The following is a 22,899-nucleotide window of genomic DNA, read 5'->3' as shown; positions in this document are numbered from 1 at the left end:
TATATATACCTGAAATCTGGGATGAGTATGAAGAAAAGTATCCCAGTGAGGTTATTATGTATCTTCACACTTTTAAAGAGAAAAGATGAAGATATAAATAACTGTCCATTTAATCTAGGACTGATGGCTCAAAAAAACAGGACATGGAAGAATACTTTAAACCAAGTTCAAGATGCATCTTATGATGAGGAGTAATCAAAATATCAAAGCAGAAACTGAGGTTTTTTCTTTGAAAAGAGTCTGTGGAGCATCTCTATGAGTTATAGAGAAATCTTTAACAAAACCCGCAGCATTAAATACATTCTGTTAGTGGGAGGTTTTGCTGAAAGTCAGATTCTCTGGAGACACTTACTGATGAGTTTATCGACAACTGCAAAGTTTTGTGTCCATTTAGGCCCCAAGAAGCCATTGTAAAGGGAAACTGTAGAAACAAACATGTGAGTGTTGCCTGAGTTGTCCAAAGATGAAAGTGCATAGTGAATACTGGTTAAGACACAAACATCATCGCCAAAGACGTTGGCTGTTCACAGAGCTCTATGTCAAGCAGATTCATAGAGAGAACACAAGTATGAGTAAACACCTCATACTTCTAAATTTGTAGATGAAGCTGAGTTCGGTCTAGCAAAGAGGCAAAGGAGCAGCTAAAATGTAAATGGTTAAGGAACCATTGTTTAAGGTCCTGACCAGTGTGGCAGTATCATGACCATTCCTGTTGCCATCTGCAACTGCAAGTTTCTTCCCTGACATGTCACCATGGAATCATTCAGCACCATTTTTTTTCTTGCAGGACCTCAGAATATTTTGATATGATAGCAGAATGAAGAGCAGAGAGAAAAATGCACTTGTGCCATAATTTGAGACAATGTCAATGTCTTATTTTTATTTATAAATAAGATAACGATGTAATATCAGTGAGCAATCAACTTTGATTGCATCACCTTTTCCTCAATATAATAAAAGGTTTTCATCAATTTTAGATGGAATGTACAACATGCAAAATAAATACTAAGACTGAAAAACCTAACTTTTATTTAAGAATATATGTATTTCACATGTTTATTAAAACTACACCATGTTCCAAATTATTATGCAAGTGATATTTTCTCAGATTTTCTTAAATGGATGCAAATGATGGTCAGTAAAATTTTCAAGTCACGAACTTGAAAAAGATGTAATGTACAACATGCAAAGTAAGTAGTAAGGCGGCAGTACCTAACTTTTATCTTAAAAATATATGTATTTTACATACATACGTAAAATGCATATGTACATATGTTCAAGTAACTGTTTGCTGCTTTGTAAGGGCATTTTAACAGCTGCTCTCTTAATCTGATCAATTTGTCTAACAGAAACCTTCCTCATTATGCCTTTATCTTTATAAACCCATCTTTGTTCTGAATCAGCCACAAATCTCTTCACAGTACGATAACGCCTCAGTTTTTGTTAAATATCTAATGTTTTCATACCTTGTCATATGGCACTACATGATTTTTGTCAGCAGAAAGATCCTTTCTCTTTCCCATATTGCTTGAAACCTGTGGCCTGCTTAATGATGTGGAACATCCTTCTTAAGTAGATTTCCTTTAATTGAGCTCACCAGACAAACTAAACAACCAGCTCTCTGAAATTAACGATAGTGATTCAAAGAGCCCTGACTCACAATACCATCTATAAATTTAATAGCACAACAAAAAAATGTAATCTTTAGTAATTTTATTTATTTATTTTTTTTTACATTTTTGTTAAAACTGTCACTATTTAATACATGCAGTCAAAACCTGATGTTGCTCACAACTCAAATTCACATTTAAAGAAAAAAAAATATTCATACATGTCATGAAGTAGAAAGTGGTACACTGCATAAGTGTAGAACACATGAAGTAAAACAATGTGAAGTGATAATCAGAAGAGTTGCTACGGAGCTTAGAACCGAGGGCCTAAAAAATGTTGAAGTAGCAGATAAATGTTTTCCCCATTACAACCCTTCTCACAGCTCCAGGCACAGTAATGTAAAATATGTACTTTCCTTTCCTTTGAAAGAATCTGAACAGGAAGTGAATGTTGATTTCCAATAAAGACAATGAAGAAAGAATGCAGTCAAGAAAAGCATCAACTGGTTTCAGAGAAAGAAAGTAAAACTGCTAGACAGTTCCAGTCAGTCAGCTGACTTGTAGCAAACCGAAAATCAATGGAAAGAATTGAACATTTACAGAAATGCAACAAAGATGGAAAACAGAAAAGCATGTTAACAAAGTGATAAAAGGCATCAGAAATAAAATTGAAAAAGATGTATTTAAGTTATGACTTAATTCACAGGCATATATGGATTATCATAGGTTTGCTTCCATTTTTCTTTGCTCACAGACGCTGTGTTTTATAATGTCACATTTAATGTTTTTATTTACAGAAGAAAGTTTAACTGAAAAGGGTCAGTTTATATTTTTATCTGTGGTCATTTTAAGCTCTCTTATTGCCATCAGATCAGGAAAACAAATTTGACGAGAGGCTCCCTCCCCCGATTCAATGTTTATTACCCAGTCAAAATCCCACATTGGTACAGAATAACAGCCAAATACTTTAAGTTAAAAGTTTTCTTGAATGCAATCACTCAATGCACATTAAAAGATAACATTACATACATAAAATGAAATAAATAGTTTTACTCTCAATCTATGCAAATTTGGTAATAAGGGAGTAATTCCACCACAATGTGTAATAAATTGATTGATATATTGTATTTTCAGACACTTACCCCTTGGAATATGGTCGACAAGAGGAGTTCAAACCTGCAGCTTTCCTACAAAGCAGAATTAACAGTCCTTTAGGGCTAACCTTAAAATGTTGCAGCCTGTTCTCTGTAAAATATCCAAATCCCCTGTTAAATCATATGAAGATGAGTTAAGTTCCCGTCACCGTTTTCACTCAAAAAACAGCATTGTTCAGATAAAGTTCTCATAAATCTAAACTCAATCATCTGATGTTCAAAACAAAAAAATTTTTTATCTGACAGTAATAATATAAAAAAATTATTTAGAAGAGTAAAAATGACACAAAGACAGCAATAAGTATTTCAGATGAAAGATAAGCTCAGCAGCCTAATGTGTCCAGATTCAAAGTCAGTTGCTTGCACTCTAATACAATTTCAGTGATGAAACAAGGCATTCAAATTCATTGTAGCTGGTTGGATGAAAGTTTAAGCAAACCCATGTGACTGCAGCGAGTTACTGACTCTGTACTAATAACTTGTCCTGAACAAGCATGTAGATGCAGTGGATATTTGATCATGAGCAAGAGACGTAAAAATAATGTTGTCAATGAAATGTAGCCCAGAAGGGCCAACCTCTGGTGTTATGAAACAACAGAGATGGGTCACCACTCATCACTTTTTGATGAGAAGTGGATAACATGAACCAGAAAGTGGTTACATACAGAGATTGTTTGAGCAATGGAAAGTTTGAAACCTCACATCAACGTAAACTCAGGTCTTCACATCTAGAGACTGATGAGGTACAGCAAGGATACTAAGGTAGGTGGAATCCAGGATGACACATCATCAATGGGGACAAATCATCATCTCTACTCTGAAAATGGGTGTCAAGCCTGATGTTGAAGCGCAAAAGAGCTAATTATCACAATGTTGATAACTGAAATTACTAGTGGGTAATTTACAGGAAACAGGCAAGTCAACAGCTGCTGAAAGAAATGTTGCAATAATATTTCTTGGTGGAAATTTCTATTTCCACCAAGAAATAGAAATGTCTTTGAATATATTATATTTATAAATATAATATATTCACATTATATTATATAAAAAAAAGTTTTTTCAGTCTTCTGTCTAACTTTTTATGATGTAAAGCACTTTGAACTGCCTTGTTGTGGAAATGAGTTATACAAATAAATTCTCTTTCACCAACTACATTTCTATTATCTTATGTCAGGCAAACTTTAATAATGACTGGATGAGCGAGAGCATTAACTCTCCCATTCAGTTTCAGATTGCAACGTGTTTGCTTTATGTATCACAAAGTTTACCAAAACCTTCACTTGCATGTTTGACCAGAGAAACAAGTTATCAGTTTTACACTTTCAGCAAGAGGCGTTTCTGTCATCTAAAAAATCCTCACCTGTTGCCAGAAAGTCTTTATTGCTCATCTACCAGTGACAAGAAGAATGTCATGGAAAACAATCCTGCCTTAAACCAGAATGAGGAAACAGGCTGGCTCTAAATCAGAACAGAAACTAAAAAATTTCTAAGAAATCCCTTTGTTTGTTATTAAGCATTCTTTTCATGCCTTTATTGTTAGACTGCTTCATGGAACTACATTCCCAGAATGGCTTTTAATAAAGGATTTGGTTAGAGGATGTGACTATAGATAATTATAGAGAAGTTATTTTGTTTGCTAGATGTCAAATAGTAAAAAGTTCTGTACATTTAACATGTTTTTTTTTTTCTAGAATATATCTGCAACTTTATTTCTTTCCATTGAGATTTATTTGAAAATGGTCAGATCCTTCCTCCAATGCTGTTCAGTCCAAAGGTATTCATCTTTTTAGGAGTATTTTAACAGTGAGATAAAATTAATTTATTTTTGTGAATAATAAATAAAGGGCTCCACAATAAACTAAGAATGAAGTAAATTGATGTGATTGTACCAGAAAATAATTTAAAAAAATAATAATAAAATGAAATTTTTTTAGCATTTGTGTCTCATTTACTGATGCATCCCAAATATAGAAATGACCATATTTCACATTTTAAAAAATGTTATCACTAATCTTCTTTGCATTTTCCTTTCAGTAATCCTTTACAATTTATAGCCAGTAATTAACTGACTGAATCACTTTGGTGTCTGACCTCAGTCAGTTTCCTGTAGGTACTGAAATTCAATTAACTACATTAATTAAGTCGGATACTGTCAAGCCGTTTTGTCTTAGTTATTTTTCTTCTTTTGACTCAGTCGCCAGAAAAGCTGTAAGTGGGTTCTGAAAATTCTCATTTACGTGTTCTGATTTCATATGTTTTATATGCTTCATATGTTTACTTAATTCAGCATCTATGCACCACAAATTTGGAACAAACTTCCAGAAAACTGTAAAACAGCTGAAACACTGACTTCCTTTAAATCTCCACTAAAAACCCACCTGTTTAGGATTGTATTTGAAACGTAATCAATCACAAATTTAATGATGGAACTTGATGTAATGTCATGTTTTGATTGTTGATTCTATGTTGCATTGTGTTTCTGTGTTTGATATGCTGTAAAGCACTTTGAAATGCCTTGCTGCTGAAATGTGCTATACAAATAAAATTTGATTTGATTTAAAATCAATTTTGAAATTTTAATAAGTCAAAATGATAATGTCTTAGTCTACTAAAATTTAAAATATATCAAGATCAAATTGTTTCATATTAGGCTAAGATCCAAACTTTAGAAACATGTCAAAACAGAGTAATGGATGCGTTTTCTCTGCTTTTTGTTATTAAACATGACGTAGCTGTGATTAAGGTAACTGGTCTATGGTGGGTCGAATTGGACTCAATCCACGTGCTCAACCTGAAGTCTTATAAAAGTCGTCAAAGGTGCCACCTGCTACTGTTTTAGCACTAGCTACACATTTAGTAAACACTAGCAAGCATCTAATGGCGCCACCTAGCGTCCAAAATGTATAACACCAAAAACACCTCTGGCGTCACTAATCAAACTAAAAGTAGTTTATTCCTGTTTTTTGGTCTGGGAGGGGTAACATTTAATTTTTACTGCTAAAAACAATCTTCGAAAATACAATATGATTCATTTTGTAATTGACAGGGCCCCATTTTTTTAATTTTATTTTTATGAACAAAAACAAAATAAATTGCCCTCAAAGTCAAAGTAATGAAATAACGAACTGCAGTCTGATTTTTATTGTCAATGTGTTTCACTCTATTGAGCAGTAAATGTAAATAAAAGAGTGAATGTACGTATTTACATATTAGAAAATTAGAAAAGCATTAAAAAATGGCAGTAAATATGTCATAAAAGTGATATACAAAATGAAAACATTTGTAAAAGTTTTCAAATGCAGCAGAAAATGAAAAGAAACATTACATAATTTTAATAACTGACAGTCTATTTAAAACCTCAAGCTTGATAAAAAAATATGCCAAAGCTATTTTATACTTCAGTAAATTTTTAAATATACTTCAGTGAAGCTGACAACTAATCTAACATTTTACACAAATGAAAGAATGGCAAATATCTTGCACAATTTCAAGCAATTAATATATACAACATGCCTTCAAAGTCAAAGTAATGAAATAACGAACTGCAGTCTGATTTTTATTGTCAATGTGTTTCACTCTATTGAACAGTAAATGTAAATAAAATAGTGAATGTACTTATTTACATATTAGAAAATCAAATAATCCTCCACATCCTGAAAGGTCTTACATTGATGTAGTGGTGTGGGGTTCTATGGTGAAGAGGTACAAAAACATAACATAAACAATAATCACATTATTCCAAATAAACATTACATTCACCCTGAATTACAAGCTGCAGGGTGTCCTTTTGTATGTTATATTAAGAAGATTTTTAGTAAAACAAACCTTCAAATCCTGTTGTTTCTCACTGTAGATTGCAAGTTGCAGATTCTAAATAGTTAACTGTCGATACTCCTTTACCTGTAACAAGTGTAATGTTAAATTAGCAGCAACACAAATGACTTAGATTTAATATTAAGATTTTTGATTCAGTACCTTTGGATTTGCTGTATCACTTCTTTCCATATTCAGATCAAATACTCCATCTATGTGATTAATCTTTTCTGTCATTTCAGCCTTCGCTTGGTAAAACTCTTTCTTTAAATTACAAACAACAACAGAGACAAATAAAATTACTTCAGAAATAACTTTTATAATAAATAAAAATTAACTAAAAATTTATTTGATTTTATCAATTAATACAATACCTGCATCAGTTCTCTGACTTTAGACGAGTTCTCATTTCCTCCCTTTGATCTCAGACTAGATTTGATTTTTGGCCAGTTCCACCTCAGGTCTTCATATAATTCTATTATCCTTGGTTTACTAACTGGATTGTTAAGGTTGATGGCTTTTCCTGTTTTGATTGAAGAAGCAACATCTCCTGCCACTCTGCACATCAGAATAACAACAATGTTTAAACTTAAGTACCTGAAACATTAGTAACTCAGTCAGTGTGTTCCCAAAGGTACAAAAACTATTTACAAGAGTACTCTACCTGTCGTACAATGATTTCATCTCTTCATCTTTTTCATATACAGCCTTCCTATTAACAAAAATACATAATGTAAATTAAAACAAGTGATGCCTTGGTAAAAGTATGTCCAAATAGTCACCTGAAAAATCAGTTTCTATCTCTGTGAATATCCAACAGCAATAAAACAGATCTTCAGTATTTTGTTTGACAGTTCAAAACTCAGGGTTGTTCCTGAACATCCCAAACAAATTTATGTCAATCTGAGACCGAAACAATGTTGAAATTTCAACACAATGAGAGAGTGCAGAAGGACAATGATCGCAAAAATACATCAAAACTGTTATAACGGGTGAAGCAGGCTTCAATTTAGGAGCTTTGATATAATAAACCATCAGCCACCAGTTCTCATAAGTGGACAAATATGGCCACATTGTCAGAAGCTTGATAACATTTAATAAGAATATATATATATATATATATATATATATATATATATATATATGTATATATATATATGTGTGTGTGTGTGTGTGTAGTTTGATGCTGTATGGAATAGAGAAGATCTTCATTATATTCAAGCTTGTGCACCCAGTTTGTCATTTTAAATCATGAAGATGTTTATTTCTATTTTCAACACTACAAAAAATGTACAGTTCGGAAAAATCATTAAAGTATATAACTAATATGATTTGGTTTGTCCATGCACATTGGATGGAAAGTATGACAATTCAATTTTGTGTTGTATGAAACAATATATAGTTGTGCACATGGATTTTATTTATTTTTAGTGTAAATGTTGACTTTAATGAATGAAAGCATTAAAAAATGTATACCTTGCTTTTTTAAGTTCTTCATTTGTTTCATTCGTCCTGTAGAAATACACATTTATTGAAAAAACAAATAGATTAGAAAAATATTATTTGATCCTGATTCAGCTCAGCTTTACCAGTCAGATTTCAGATTTCTTTTGTATGCAAACTGAAACCAGACGTTTGCTTACACTTCAAATTAAATAAAAAACAAAGACATACATGCATGTTATTTCACAAAAAGCACATTTCACAACAGATAACTTTGTTGTTTCTATTCATATTCCTGATGTTAAGATAGATTTGTAAGTAAAATTACAGTACATTGAAAATAATGTCACTTTTTCTGAAAAGTAGGGTTTTTCAGAGAAACAGACCATTCTATGTAAATAATAGTGCTGGACAGAGAATGTCCTCACTTTGGACTTGGTAAAGAGTATTTAACCCTCTACCTGAAGAAATGTGGCATTTATTTGATATCCCATCTTTTCATTATAAGGAACTGAATTCATCACAGCATTCATTTTTTAACAGTTACTATACAGATGAAAAACAGGTTGCATGTACCTCACCTTTTTTCAAGAAATTCAAGTTCCTTCTTCACTTGATCTAGTGCATTGCTTTAAAACACATTTCAAAGAATAAAACAAACATCTCAGTTATTTAGTATATCAAACAAAGTCAGAAATACTGGCCTCTATAAAACAGTGGATTTCTGATTGTCTCACACTTGTGCAAAAGTCACACACTTTTAGTGTAGACAACCAGCATGTGGCAAACTTATAATCTGGTAAAAACTTCCATGGATTGGTGTGTATTTAATTACTTCAGATTCTTCTGTTTGCTGGAGTTAGGGTGTGAGTACATTAGTACAATTAGAACATCTTTCAGAAAATATGTAATAAAATGGATAAAGATATCAAACTTTAGGCATTTCAGGGCATAGCATAAAATCTGAGTAAAACTAAATAACATTACAAAAGATATTCGAGCAAAAAGAGAGAGACATAGAGACAGACAGAGAGATATGACAAAGCTTATGGGGCTAAGGGCTGTAAGAGGGACATATATCCAGACTAACAATATAATAGAACATTACACAACATTTCCAGATATTTTAATATTGTGGGATTACTTTTTTAAAACTGTCACTTCTACTGGAGAGTTTACTAAAACTATATTATTAATTTCAGTGACTTTTTCCTTCAGAAAGGTTGAATTTGTAACACCTGTTTCTGGACACCAGATTTAACAAAGCTGTAAAAATTCACAGGCTGGATCTGATAAACATTCAATGCTTGTTAAATCTCACTTTCATCATCACAGACATCTTTTCAATTAATGTTTTCTCCAGTTTATTTATTTGTTAAAAAAGTTTAATTAAACTATTACAATTAATAAAATTTACGTAAGCCATGCAGTTACCTTATCTTACGGAGATCATGTTGAACGGATTCAGTCAAGGCAAATCTTGAAAAAGAATCACATGAATATCAAACAGCATTTATTACATTTTATTGCATTCATTAATCAGTGATGTTAACACTATTAAATAATTTTTAAAATAATGTTACTCCCAAATCAAAAATGTACCTTGAGTGTTGCTTTGATTCTTTTGTGCTGGTTTTTTCCAGATTTCTCAGTCCTTCTTTTTTCTCCTTCTTAGTCAAGCTGTGAAAACAAAAATAGAAAAGAAAAAGAAAATAGGAACAGACATCAAACTGTCACTGAATTAATCCAGTAAATGTAGATTGACAAATTCTGGCCTCAGGGACATGGCAAACCAGTACTGATGGATTAATTGAGAATCCTAAAGGTATATGGCTTAATTTGTCTTTTAAACCACAGGTTGATACAATCTATTACCTCCCGTCTTTCCGGTGGTGTTGAGGATCTTCCTTCACATCATCAGTCCTTCCAGAGAAACATCAGAAAAACGTTAGTTCCAGTATTTAATTTACCTGGCAGATCACACATAATGGTTCCCCCAAAACAGTATTATTAATTATCACCTGAAAGAATTGAGGTTTTTCATAAAAACGAAGCTCAAATTTTCAATTTAAGGAATGGATGAGAGATTAAAGGAATTACTGAATTTTTTTTTTTGTTTTAAGGTTTACATACACACTGGAATAGAAAGTATCATACAATTAGCAAAGCTACTCTCTGAAGTAGAAAAACAGCCCACATTAGTGGAGTATGAGTACAAAATAAATATTACACTTTTCACAAAAAGCAGCACAGTTTGTTCAGTGTTGATTGATTGTCTTCAGTTTAAGATGAGTTTAGTTTACAATTTTCCAACATGCACAGTTGTGGCAAAGTTAATAATTTGTCTTTTACAAATGCTGTCCACAGATGAGCATACCTGATCATCAGTACAAACCAGAGTTTGGTAAAATCGAGTCAGACTCGACTTTGTGCCAGTTTTTGGACCACAGATTTCCACTCCGCTCCACTGCTGCCAAAGATTTCTAAGATAATGTTCTGTTTTTTGTTCTTTTCATTCAACATAATAGACTTCTGTCTAAGTGGTCTATGTCACTGTTTGCTCAGTGTGTGATGTGAATATAGATAATAAAGCCCATAAGCTGCTGTGAGGAATTTATTCTTGTGTTTCTATTATGTCTCTACAGATCAAGTAACTCTCAAGATAAAACAGTCAGACTCAGTTTTGAGTCTTTAGAGTTTTCTCTGTCTCTGGCTTCTTCTGAGAACGTGTCACAACATGTCTAGATTAGTCCAGTATTTGACTTTTTTTATACAGGTATACATTGAACAAGGCTTTTTTTTAAATAAGCGAAGCTTCCAGAATATGCAGGTATACTTAACCCGTAACTGTAGTCCCCAGCTGAACTCATTTTACTTGCTCCACAGATGAGGATGTTGAAAATGGAAGAGTTTTTGGAGGCAGATTTTTTGTTGCCATACATGCTGAAGAAAAAAACAAACAACCCATAATGGGATATTATTTTTTGCTGCTCTTAGCAGTTTTGCTCGATACGAAAACATGTATCTGATGCCTTTTCTCATCTCTTCATTCTCCTAGTCTTGTCTTCAGTTCTAGTCTTGATTATCGTTTTCCCCATGCTTCAGTCCTGTTAGGTTCTAGTATTCATGTTTTGATTTTCTTTTCATTTGTGAGCAGGTTCTTCTATTCTTCAGATGTCAGATTTTATTTCTTGTTGGCATTTATTACCATTTGCATTTTGGCTTTCCCTCATCTCCACCTCCACCAATCCTGACACAGATAATCTGTATCATATCTTGAAAGAGCCCAAAGTCTTCCATGTACTATATTCTAAAACTTCACTAATAAAGAGAGTTGGAACAGCTATGGTTTGTCTTTATAAAAAAAATAAAATAAATGGTACTGGCACGCTTTTATATTGAGTGTTGCTTTGATTCTTTTGTGCTGGTTTTTTCCAGATTTCTCAGTTTGGGACTGCAATTTTAAGTGCCCAGCATCGGTAAATAATTAACACCGTATCATGGGATGTTCATTTTCACAAACTCTTCAAAGACCACAAGACCTGCAGAGCTCAAATGAAGCCCCTCCTGCTGTGGTTTACAGCAACATAGCAAACACAGCAGAAAACAAAGAATGTTATGACTTCACAAGCTCAGAGGAAGAAGAATAATGATTGACAAGCAGCAACATCTCATTTAATTAAATTCTTTTTTTATTGGAAGCCAAATAACAAAAGAATAAGCTCCATAAGTGGGACATTCGCCTGAAGCATCGAACTGGAACGTAGTAGTGATGGATTTCCATCACATCACTGGGACAATGAAAAATTAATTTGGGTATAACATGGGTATTTTTTTCATATTTCTCAGTCCTTCTTTTCTCTCCTTCTGAGTCAAACTTTGAACTATCACTGAATTAATCCAGTAAATGTAGATTGACAGGTTTTGGCCTCAGGGACATGGCAAACCAGTACTGATGGATTAATTAAGAATCCTAAAAGTATACGGCTTGTCTTTTAAACCTGTGGTTTAAAGGAAAATTATTACCTCCCGTTTTTCCGGTGGTGTTGAGGATCTTCCTTCACATCATCAGTCCTTCCAGAGAAACATCAGAGAAAAGTTAGTTCCAGTATTTAATTTACCTGGCAGATCACACATTATGGTTCCCCCAAAACAGTATATTAGCAAAGCTACTCTCTGAAGTAGAAAAACAGCCCATATTAGTGCAGTATGACTGTAAAATAAATATTACACTTTTCACAAAACGCAGCACAGTTTGTTCAGTGTTGATTGATTGTCTTCAGTTTAAGATGAGTTTAGTTTACAATGTTCCAACATGCACAGTTGTGGCAAAGTTAATAATTTGTCTTTTACAAATGCTGTCCACAGATGAGCATACCTGATCATCAGTACAAACTAGAGTTTGGTAAAATCGAGTCAGACTCGACTTTGTGCCAGTTTTTGGACCACAGATTTCCACTCTGCTCCACTGCTGCCAAAGATTTCTAAGATAATGTTCTGTTTTTTGTTCTTTTCCTTCAACATAATAGACTTCTGTCTAAGTGGTCTATGTCACTGTTTGCTCAGTGTGTGATGTGAATATAGATAATAAAGCCCATAAGCTGATGTGAGTCATTTTTTCTTCTCTTTCTTTAACATCACAGCGACTTGTCGAAAATATTTTAAATATATTGTCATGCAGCCCCAAACTCTGAAGCAAAGGTCTTGAGTAAGATTTCAATTCCAAATAAATTAAATTCAGTTTACTAATAAACTAATTTTAATAAACTGAATACATAGTTGATTCCATTTCTCCCATTAAAGTGAAGGTCATATTTGGTATTAATAATTCAGCATAGAGAAATGCAAGTCAAAGACTGAATGCAGTTGGCTGTGTTTCCTTAGTTTACATTCACACAGAAGGTTTTGATTCTCAATTCCAACTTTTTGGTCAATTGAAATTTCTTTGTGTTTGGTCATTAGATATGGCTAATTAAATATGGTCATGCTAAGACTTCTGTGTGAATGGTTTATGGAAAAAAAATGGAATTGGGCTGTTAAGCCATGAAAAACTCAGATGTGGGTCACATATGGGCAAAAAGAATTGGATTTAGGTCGTATTTTAACTGACAATGTGCAGGGCAGTGTGTAATGATTCACGTTTCCTCATGTTGTTTTTATGGTGCACTTTACCTCAGTCTTGCAAGGCTTATCAAGACTCATTTAGCTCACCTTTGTCCTGCCTGATTTATGGAAGCTGCTGTGTTGCCAGTATTTCAGCATTCCTTCCTTGTTCTCTTTGACTTCTACTGCCTGGCTTCGCTCACGTCCAAGACTGTTTTCTGCCCTGCCTTGAGCATTATGAATTTCTTTAGGTCATCTGATATCTAGGCTTGACCCTCGCTATGGATCTTGATCAAGGATTCAAGCCTCACCCTCTTCTTAAGTTTTCTGAGCCACAGTGAATGACCACTGCCTAAAATATAGCCAGGCTTCTGGATTGTTGACCTGGGAGTTTGAGCGGAGACCCTCGGGCTGAAGAGGAGAATTTTTTCTATTAATCCTCTTGCGATTTCAAATTCTCAGCCTTCTCTGACATCACTGCATTTACGGTTCCTCTCCCCGTCTAAATCACTGAACTACAGGTTAGTGGATTACCAACCTGTCATCTATGTTTCTAGTGCTACGTTTGTTGACCAATGCTGTGATCCTGTTTCCAGAGTGTTATTCAATAATTCTTTTTTATGTTAAAGCTGAAATATGCAACTTTTACAAAAATATTTGACATATTTGTTAAAACTGTATATATGTCATGACAATATTATAAAAGACAGATAATCTGTGAAAAGATGGAGCTCCTCTCCCTCCTTCCTGTGGTTCTTTTGCAGTCTGCTGAAATGCACCACTTAGTCAGAAACAACCAATCTGAGACAGAAGGATGGTCTTTCAACCTTAACGTGTTAATGACAGACAAACAACTTACCATTCCAGAAAAACTGTTTATCTGCTCTCATCGTTGGCCATGTTAACTAGCCTCAGTGTTCACTTGAGGCTACAGTGTGAGGAACTAGCTGTAGCATAGCAGAGAGCAGGGGGGAGGGTGTGAGGAGTGCATACACAAGGATGATTGACAGTGCTAAGACCCTCCTCCTGGCTAAGACTGTTGGATTTTCATATAACTGTAGTAAACATTTGAAGTACTTTCATTTAAAAATTATGTACACATACGCAGTGGATGGCAACTTTTCTCGCTGGAGATAGGCACCAGACTGAATGAATAATGTGAGAAAAACCAGCTAATATATATATATAAGAAAATATATATAGCCTATGGTGTTATAAAGTTATTTTTGTGGCTCTATGATGTTTTGTGGTGTTACACTTTACTTCTTAAAATTGTTGTTATTCTTATAATTTTGACTTAAATATTGTAAAACGGTGAATGGCACACTAATACATTTTATCTGAAAAGTATAAATTCAGACGTGATGTGACAAAACTCCTTTCAAAAAGCTAAGCTTTTTTTCTTCCATTAAAATATCTGATTATTTACCTTAGTAGGAGGGATTGCAATGTTTCATTTCCTTCTGCCAAAACAGACCTGTTGAGCAAAATCCATATCAGGAATTAAGCCTCATGCTGGGTTCTTTGTTAGAATTTTGTAGATGTACACAGTATACATATATTCTTTAAAAAACACAATAATATAATTTAAATCTGAAGAACAAAGTTACCTTGTCTGATGAAAATGCCAGGCAATCTCAGAAAACTCATCACAACTTTAAAAAGAAAAAAAGATTTTACAATCAATCAACTATATTAATTAATAAATCCAGTGACTAGAAAAGTCTAGGAGCCACTAGATGGTTAATGTATTGATAATATATAATACATTTCAGCATGCTCATTCGTTAAAATGTTAATAAAAAGCAGATTTATTTTATTTTTTTCCCCACAAATGATCATCAAGTATAATTTTTCCTTTCGAAGGATGGCTGTTTCTTCTTGGTTAGGAGAAATTAATTTTAAATCTAAATGTGCCAGGAACATGCATATTTTGAACCTTTGTTGTTTATACAAAATAAACATTGATTGTTGATAACTTCATGGATAACTCTGATTAATGCAGAATGTTAAAGATTTAAAGGATTTTATTTTGTTCCGTATTTCTTTATTTAAATTTTAATACAGAAGCTTTACCTGCTATTCTGTACTTTAGTTTTGCTGCATATAATGTAGATTCAATTGTGTTTGATTAAATTCAGTCACTTAGTTTTCAAAACAATGAAAATTGCTTTTGCTCACCTTTTATCAGGAGGCATCCGTTTCTGTTCATATTCCACGTTCTTGCGTCTTAAAAAGATGAGAAGATTGTTAGCTGATATGTATAACATAATAAGGCAAAAAACAATACAAAGCATCGGTTATAAAGACATAAAGAATAAAATATGAAGCTCATTTTTGATTTTCCTGTTCAAGGTCAATGCTTCATAAGTTCAATGTTTTGGTTTTTTGGGGGGTTTTTGTATTTCCTGATTTTATTTAAAATGAAAAACGTTCTTTGGGCCAGCATCAGATGTGTCAAATATGAAAAGTGTTGTTTTAATTTGGGATTTAAGAGAACATTATTTTAGATTTCAAATACATTAATAATCAATATATTTAACTGTTAACATTTTAGCCTACATAGTTAAATTTTATTTGATCTTTTTTAACTATTCAAGGATTGGAAGTTGTGTTTACCTGGCATCTTTTCTCTTTTCTTTCTTGTTGCTCATTCTTGCTTCGTCCAGAGTGAATTTGTCAGAGTGATACTTGAACTACTGAAGATATGCCTCCCTGAAGGGGAGGGTTTAAGACTTTCGGTAAGTCCTGCCTACTGACTTTATAAATGAACAGCAAAACCTTCATCACAGTCAACCAGCAGGAGCTGTCCCTACGATGGGAGACTCTTTCATCATAGCTATCGACTTTGGGACTGCATACAGTGGATATGCCTTCAGTATAACACCCAGAAATCAAAAAACTGAGCCCTGTGTCAGGTATTGGGGTGAGAAGAGTGCAAGAGAAACGTCGAAGACTCCTACCTGCATCCTTTTTGATAAATACAAACAGTTTATCAGCTTTGGATATGAAGCGAAAGAAGCATATGTGTCAAGAATGGGAGCAGACACAAAAGATAACTTATTCTTTGAAAGCTTCAAGATGTCCCTCTATAAACGAGTGAGTAGAACATTTGTGTCTACATTTAATTTACAGGTAAATTAAGTAATTTACTAATGTAATAATCCATAATCTTCAGAAACTCAACCTGGATATGAAGATTAAAGCCACAAATGGGAAAGAAATGAAAGCTCTGCAGGTTTTTGCAGAAGCTCTAAAATGTCTGAAGGAAGATGCTCTGTCATACATTGCACAACACACTGCAGGGAAAAAGTTCACAGCTTCTGACTTCACCTGGGTGCTGACAGTTCCTGCCATCTGGGATCATTCTGCTAAAGAGTTCATGAGAGAAGCTGCAACTCAGGTATCACAGATTTAAACATTTGTTGAAAATATTTTGGTGTTCTTATATTTTGTGAAAATACTATTTTTCTTTAAGGCAGGTATTGTGACCAAAGGAAAGGAAGATAAACTGATCATTGCACTGGAACCAGAAGCAGCTTCAGTGTACTGTAAGAAACTTCCATCGGATGGTTTTATTGCAGAAAACCTAGGGAATGTAAAACTTGACCAGTCACCAGGAACTCAGTACGTTGTTGTTGATTGTGGAGGTACTACATTTCATTTACATTTTTCAGAAAATCACAAAAACATTTAAGAAGTATTTTTGTATATTTCTATATACGTTTAGTTTCCTTAAAAGTAAAGTATTTGTTCTTGGTTTTGTAGGTGGAACCATTGACATCACTGTTCATGAAGTCCTGGAAGGAGGAAATTTGAAGGAGTTGCACAAAGCCTCTGGAAACGATCTGGGAGGACAAACTGTAGACAGAAAATTTAAACAGTTCCTCCAAGAAATATTCACTGGAGTCTGGGATGATTATGAGAAGAAATTCCCCAATGAGGTTCAGAAAATTATGTACGATTTCACAATTTTCAAAAAACATTTAGATGATGTAGAAATCTCCTGCCCATTTAACCTGGGGAAAATGGCTGAGAGAAAGAAAAAGATTGAGAAGTACTTTAAAAAAGTGCAAGGGGCGACCTGGGATGAGGGATCCATCAAAATCTCTAAAGAGAAACTGAGAGTATTCTTTGAAGAGAGTCTACTTGGTATTAGTCAAAGCATAAGAGACATTTTCAAAAAGACATCCAAAATTAAGTACATCCTTTTAGTCGGTGGGTATGCTGAGAGTGAGATTCTACGACACCACATTACTGACGAGTTTGCAGAAGACTGCATTATTCTGTGCCCATTCAGGCCACAAGAAGTTATCATGAAGGGAGCTGTAGAGTTTGGAAGAAACCAGGGAGTGGTGGCGTCCAGGAAAAATCCCTTCACTTATGGAGTTGGGATCTCTCAGAAGTTTGATAAGTTCAGGCACAAGGAAGACAAAAAATACACCAACAAAGATGGTGTATGGTGTGGAGACATATTCATGAAGCTGGTGGATGTTGGTGAGGATGTTCGTTGGAATGAAACCAGAGAGCACACATTGTACCCGGTAGAAGCAGCTCAGAAAGCAATGAGCTTTTCGTTTTATCGCACTAAGAAAAAAAATGTTGCATATATTGATGAACCAGACACTGAGGAAATTGGCTCGTTTATTGTTGAGTCTCCTGACACAACACTTGGTTTGAATCGTGAGATCAGACTTAAAATAAAGTTTGGCTTCACAGAAATGACAGCAACGGGCACTGACAGAGAGTCAGGCTCATCACAAACCATTAGGATAAACTTCATGAGGAAGTAACATAAAAGATGCATCTTTGTTGACTTTTATCCAACAGAAATGAGAAGGAAGCCCACACAAAGACAGACTTGGTTTGAAATCTCATGAAAATGGTTGAAAACACTGTTAGCTGTCATACATTATGGATTACCTTAATATGATTTATTTTAACAGTTCCATAAAATGTCCTTTTCTAAACTAATTGCATATGTCTCGAGGTAGATAGTCATTGGACAGCTATGAATCAATTTGCAATGTTACACTGAAAAAGGTTTTTTGATAAAGACCAATTTGTAAGTTAATAGTGATTTTATTACATGGAGACTAAACATTACAGATCGCTCTAACAAAATTTAAATTTTAAAGTTTTGAGAACCAGATATTGTTGCACACCGAAGAATCTAAAATGTTGCTAGTAGGACTTTGTTTATTTTATCTGCAGTTTATATTTAAAAAATAATGTGTTTTAAATAAAGAAACACAACAAAAGATGTGCTCAGCATAAATTGTGTAGCAAAAGAGCACAGAATGTATGATGACCAAAATATATTATTTCATTTGTTTGTTTTTTTGTAACTTATTTTTGTAAAATTGCTGTAGTGAATAATTTTTTTTGTTTTGGTGTATAACTGAAATGTTGATAGGCTTGTCTTCAATAAAATTGTAAGAATTTTATGGTGTATTTTTCCATTATTGGACGCTGTACTGGCATGACTTGTTATTCACAACCCGTCAAATAAAGTGTTACCAATAGATGTGACAAAAGGAGAGTGTTAAGAAGATGAACGGAGATGGCCAAAGTCATGAACTCAAAGTTCACCGTGACATCTGTAAAGCTTGTTTGTACAGATATGACACACAACTGAAGAAACCATGACAATCCTTCATTTCTGTAATCATTGAACCAATGATAATCTTTGTGCTTTATTTGACAAATGAACAAACCCTCCTCTGACAAAACTCCACTCTACCAGAAACTGCAATGAAGTTATTAGTAAATTTGAAGGCTAGTCAATATATTAATATCAAGTCAATACCATTAACCATAATAGAGGAATAACTGGAGAACTGGGTGAGATTTGCTACCAGTACTTTACTGGTTTGAGTCTTACTTAGGTTAGGTTTTAATAAGCCTTATTGTCTCCCTTCAGTCAAATAATATCCATCCATCCATTTTCTGTTCACCCTTGTCCCTAATGGGGTCAGGAGGGTTGCTGGTTCTGCTCCAGCTAACGTTCCGGGTGAGAGGCGGGTTCACCCTGGACAGGTCGCCAGTCTGTCGCAGGGCAACACAGAGACATACAGGACAAACAACCATTCACACACACACACACACACACACACACACACACCTAGGGAGTATTTAGAGAAACTAATTAACCTGACAGTCATGTTTTTGGACTGGGGGAGGAAGCCGGAGAACCCGGAGAGAACCCATGCATGCACAGGGAGAACATGCAAACTCCATGCAGAAAGACCCCGGGCCGGGAATCGAACCCAGGACCTTCTTGCTGCAAGGCAACAGCTCTACCAACTGCGCCACTGTGCAGAACCAAATAATATCTAAAAACTATTTAAAAATACTTCCTTCCAGAAATTTCCCAACATACAAACTAGAGCAACTGTTCCTTCAAGTCATAAAGTTATTGCTTTACAGTCATCCCTGGTTTGCCCTTTGTACCACAAAAATGTCACATAGCTGCACTCAAGTTTTTATATCAGATGACAATAAAAGATTAAAACAGAAAACCAGTGATAACAGTAATAGTTTCCCAGCAGACCCATTTCTCAGAGCATAAAGGTGACTTTTTGACATAGAATGGTGAAACACTGTTAATCTATCGCCAAGGATAACGATAGATTATTCCAGTAAATGCAATAAAGCTCGTTGAGGTCACCAACCTGTGTAGTTAGATTGTCTGTTTAATTTTGGCTTTGTGTGAAACATTATTTATCCACACTGAGAGACGTACCAAAGAGTATTTTACAAAACACGTATGACTATATGGCAACAGAAGTGTATGCACATTTAAAAGTGTAAGTTTTTACGTTAAGATAAGATACTTCTTTATTCATCCCATTTCAAATATCCTGTGGGATCCACAAAAGTTTCACATACACATGATTTACGTAAGTGATCAAAATACAAACAATAAAAAGATGATGATCAAAGTGCAGAAAGTTTCTATGACAGTCACTTGTTGAGAATCATGAGAATCTTCAGGCTTGAAGGAGTTTTGACAAATAAGCTAAAGATTTGAGTAAAAGACAGATACCCTGGTCCTGTTGTGATACAGTAAAATAATGAAGGGAACAAATACTAGCCCTTCCATCTTCCTCTCACTGGAACTCATGTATTATGTTTCTCCAATATCTAAAGAGATCAAAAGATGTCATAAAACATGGACACAGTAAGGTGACCCTCCAGTCACCTTACTATAAGTCATAGTTTTAATGGTCTTCCATTTTTTCCAATAAGTGGGCTATTAATTTGGGACGTTTTCAAGTTGTGGCTTTTTGTGTCATACTGTCAGAGTACTCCAGGGCAACTGTGTAGCTTGCCACCATCTGTGTGTGAATGTTTGTGTGAATGTGTGAATGACTACATGCAGTGTAAAGCCCTTTTGGTTTAACGCTTGATAAATTAAAACAAGTACAAACCATTTACCATTTACTATTAGTTGTTAACATCCCTCCTCAACATTTCTTGTCTCATTTACCAGGTCTGGATTTGTTTGGGGTTTTAGTCTCTTTCAATTTGATCTAAATTGTAACATGTGTTGCTGGACTTAACACTTTATGAATGTTTTGGGTTTAATGCAGTTTTTCTTTATGTTGTGAGGTGTTTCACTAGCTTAGCATTAGCTTAAGTTCTACTGTGGCCATCCTGTTGTTTCTCTGCCTAAATCTCCTCCTTTCTCCTGCTCTGTGTCAGATGATTAGTGACTCGTCTGCCTCCTTTAGTGATAATGGTATCTGGAATATATGTACTGTTTTTGTAGCTTTGGAAGTGCTGTTGAAAAACCAGCAGTCGAAGCCCCATGGGCTAGAACAGGGGACAACGAATCCTACCTGAAACTCTTGGTTAAGCATGAATAAATGACACACTGACCCTTTCTCCAGTGATACTGTTTTGAATTTAATCAGGTTTGACCTTTTAAACAAAATATAGGAACATGAGGTTTTTTTGGGGTTTTTTTTTTCATTCAGCCTCTTGTCTCTTTTTAACAGCATAATCATTTTCAGTGTGCCAGAGTATCCCAGATCCTCTGGCACTCTGGTTCACAGGTCAATAATTTTCCTGTGAATCATCACAACCTGTAAAGGATAATCTGAAGTGAAATTATGGAGTTGAAAATAGGAACGTATCACATCGAAGCAATCAAAATAGTTTGCGTCATGTGAAAATAAAATAATAAAACAACAACAAAAAATGTAATAAAAGAATAACAAATACGATTTCCCAGCAGGCTTTACATAATAACCTGAACATAAAAGGGAGCAAAGTCTAAACATCATGTCAACCTTTTGCTAACTCATAATGCATGTGACAATTGGAGTCTGCATGGTGACGCAGTGTTTACCAGTTGATAGGAAGATACAGCAATATTTACAACTCTTTATTGAATATAGTTTTTACAAATACTGTTAATCCATATGTTTTTTTTTTGTTTGTTTTTAGTTTTTCTGGGAACAGGACAGAGGAATCACAATTTTTGAAAGGAAATTCAGACATTTCTTCATCTTGTGACTCTCAAATTTCCTCTAGGGGATGAAAAAAACATACTGCCAGGCAGTCTTTATGTTATTCAGGTCAAATTAATTCAGTTCATTAATTTAAACTAAATTCATCCATCCATTGTCTGCATCATATTCCTCTTGTAGGGCCATTGAGGAGATTTCACATAATGCATCATGTTATCTACTTAGCATAAGAAATAAGAATACATTTGAATATGTTTTTCAGTTGTATATTCAGGAAGGTGCGTTTTTGTGTCCATCCAGCAAATCCATCCGTATTTTTATTTTTAATTTTTTAAATTAAAAATAAGATTAGGGCCAACCCTAACTTCTTCTTATCATTATTAATGGATTGCAAGAAACTTCGGATGTACATACAGCCACCTAGTGGAAGGCTATGAGGTTGGAAAACACGGCATGTATTGAGAGAACACATCTTGTAAAGATCCAATAAAATTAACCAAGTATGTTAAATTTTGGCATTTATTTTGAGTGAATTATTGGAAAAAATCCAAAGAAATAAAAGGCATATTGGAAATATAGGTCTTTAAAAAAGCGGACAAAAAAAAACAAAAAAAAAAAAACTTTTCAATTGTTGCCATTTACATTTTTACCAGAACCAGCAAAGAAGACAAAAATGTATAACTAATATTTGCACTTTGAATTTAAATAAATAGACTTTTTCTTCTGTTCTGTAAGTGAAGAATTGACATAATAAAAGGTTATGTTTTCACCCTGGTAGATGGAGTGGGCTTCCAGAGTTTAAAGACTTTCTTTCTGTATTGTAATGAATGTGATTGTCCAGCAGAGAGCAGAGCAGTATTGTGAGAAGACAGACGATACAGAAGTGTAAATGAGTGGGCTAATCAATCAAGTGTAGTCAGACTTTCAATTCACAGCAGAAGAAGTTCCTGCAAAGTCATTATAGAAATAATCAGCTTATTATTTCAATAATAAAACAGATCTTTCAAAAGTTTTCTGTAACTCTCTTAGATTCTGACAACATACAACAAATGTCATCGTCTCTTACTGAGATTTTACATGAAAGATTCAATAGTTTTTTTCAATAAAAATCACGTATTTATCCAAACATGTCACTGATGACATTACCACCAAACCATACAGTTCCTTTTCATCAGCTACAACGTAACATCATTTCACAGTACAAAGTTTGAGTTACATCGACTGATATGTGGATTAAAACTGAGCGGATTTAAGTTTAAAACCATCAGTAGTACAAATGTCTCATTGCTGTGAAAAGCA

The 22,899-nt window shown here is 34.1% G+C and overlaps 2 protein-coding genes across 2 annotated transcripts; one reads left to right on the top strand and one right to left on the bottom strand.

Moving 5' to 3' along the window:
• Positions 1 to 6,398: 6,398 nt before the first annotated feature.
• Positions 6,399 to 11,708, bottom strand: LOC122840155. The gene is made up of 11 exons (XM_044132372.1): positions 10,862 to 11,708; positions 9,896 to 9,943; positions 9,623 to 9,700; positions 9,455 to 9,499; positions 8,602 to 8,649; positions 8,054 to 8,089; positions 7,242 to 7,289; positions 6,952 to 7,135; positions 6,740 to 6,841; positions 6,590 to 6,664; positions 6,399 to 6,453 (listed from the first exon to the last, which is right to left on the bottom strand). Exons 1-10 carry the CDS (start codon positions 10,960 to 10,962, stop codon positions 6,635 to 6,637), a joined length of 720 nt encoding a protein of 239 aa, XP_043988307.1. The 5' UTR covers positions 10,963 to 11,708; the 3' UTR covers positions 6,399 to 6,453; positions 6,590 to 6,634.
• Positions 11,709 to 15,928: 4,220 nt separating this feature from the next.
• On the top strand, positions 15,929 to 18,562 carry LOC122840152 (heat shock 70 kDa protein 12A-like). Its single transcript, XM_044132369.1, has 4 exons — positions 15,929 to 16,222; positions 16,302 to 16,526; positions 16,602 to 16,773; positions 16,892 to 18,562. Exons 1-4 carry the CDS (start codon positions 15,941 to 15,943, stop codon positions 17,914 to 17,916), a joined length of 1,704 nt encoding a protein of 567 aa, XP_043988304.1. The 5' UTR covers positions 15,929 to 15,940; the 3' UTR covers positions 17,917 to 18,562.
• The last annotated feature ends 4,337 nt before the right edge of the window (positions 18,563 to 22,899 follow it).

This window comes from Gambusia affinis, linkage group LG11 (genome assembly GCF_019740435.1).
Source record: "Gambusia affinis linkage group LG11, SWU_Gaff_1.0, whole genome shotgun sequence".
Classification (NCBI taxonomy): domain Eukaryota; kingdom Metazoa; phylum Chordata; class Actinopteri; order Cyprinodontiformes; family Poeciliidae; genus Gambusia; species Gambusia affinis.
The sequence above is the reverse complement of the archived record's forward strand: the minus strand, read 5'-3'. Positions and strand labels throughout refer to the sequence as shown.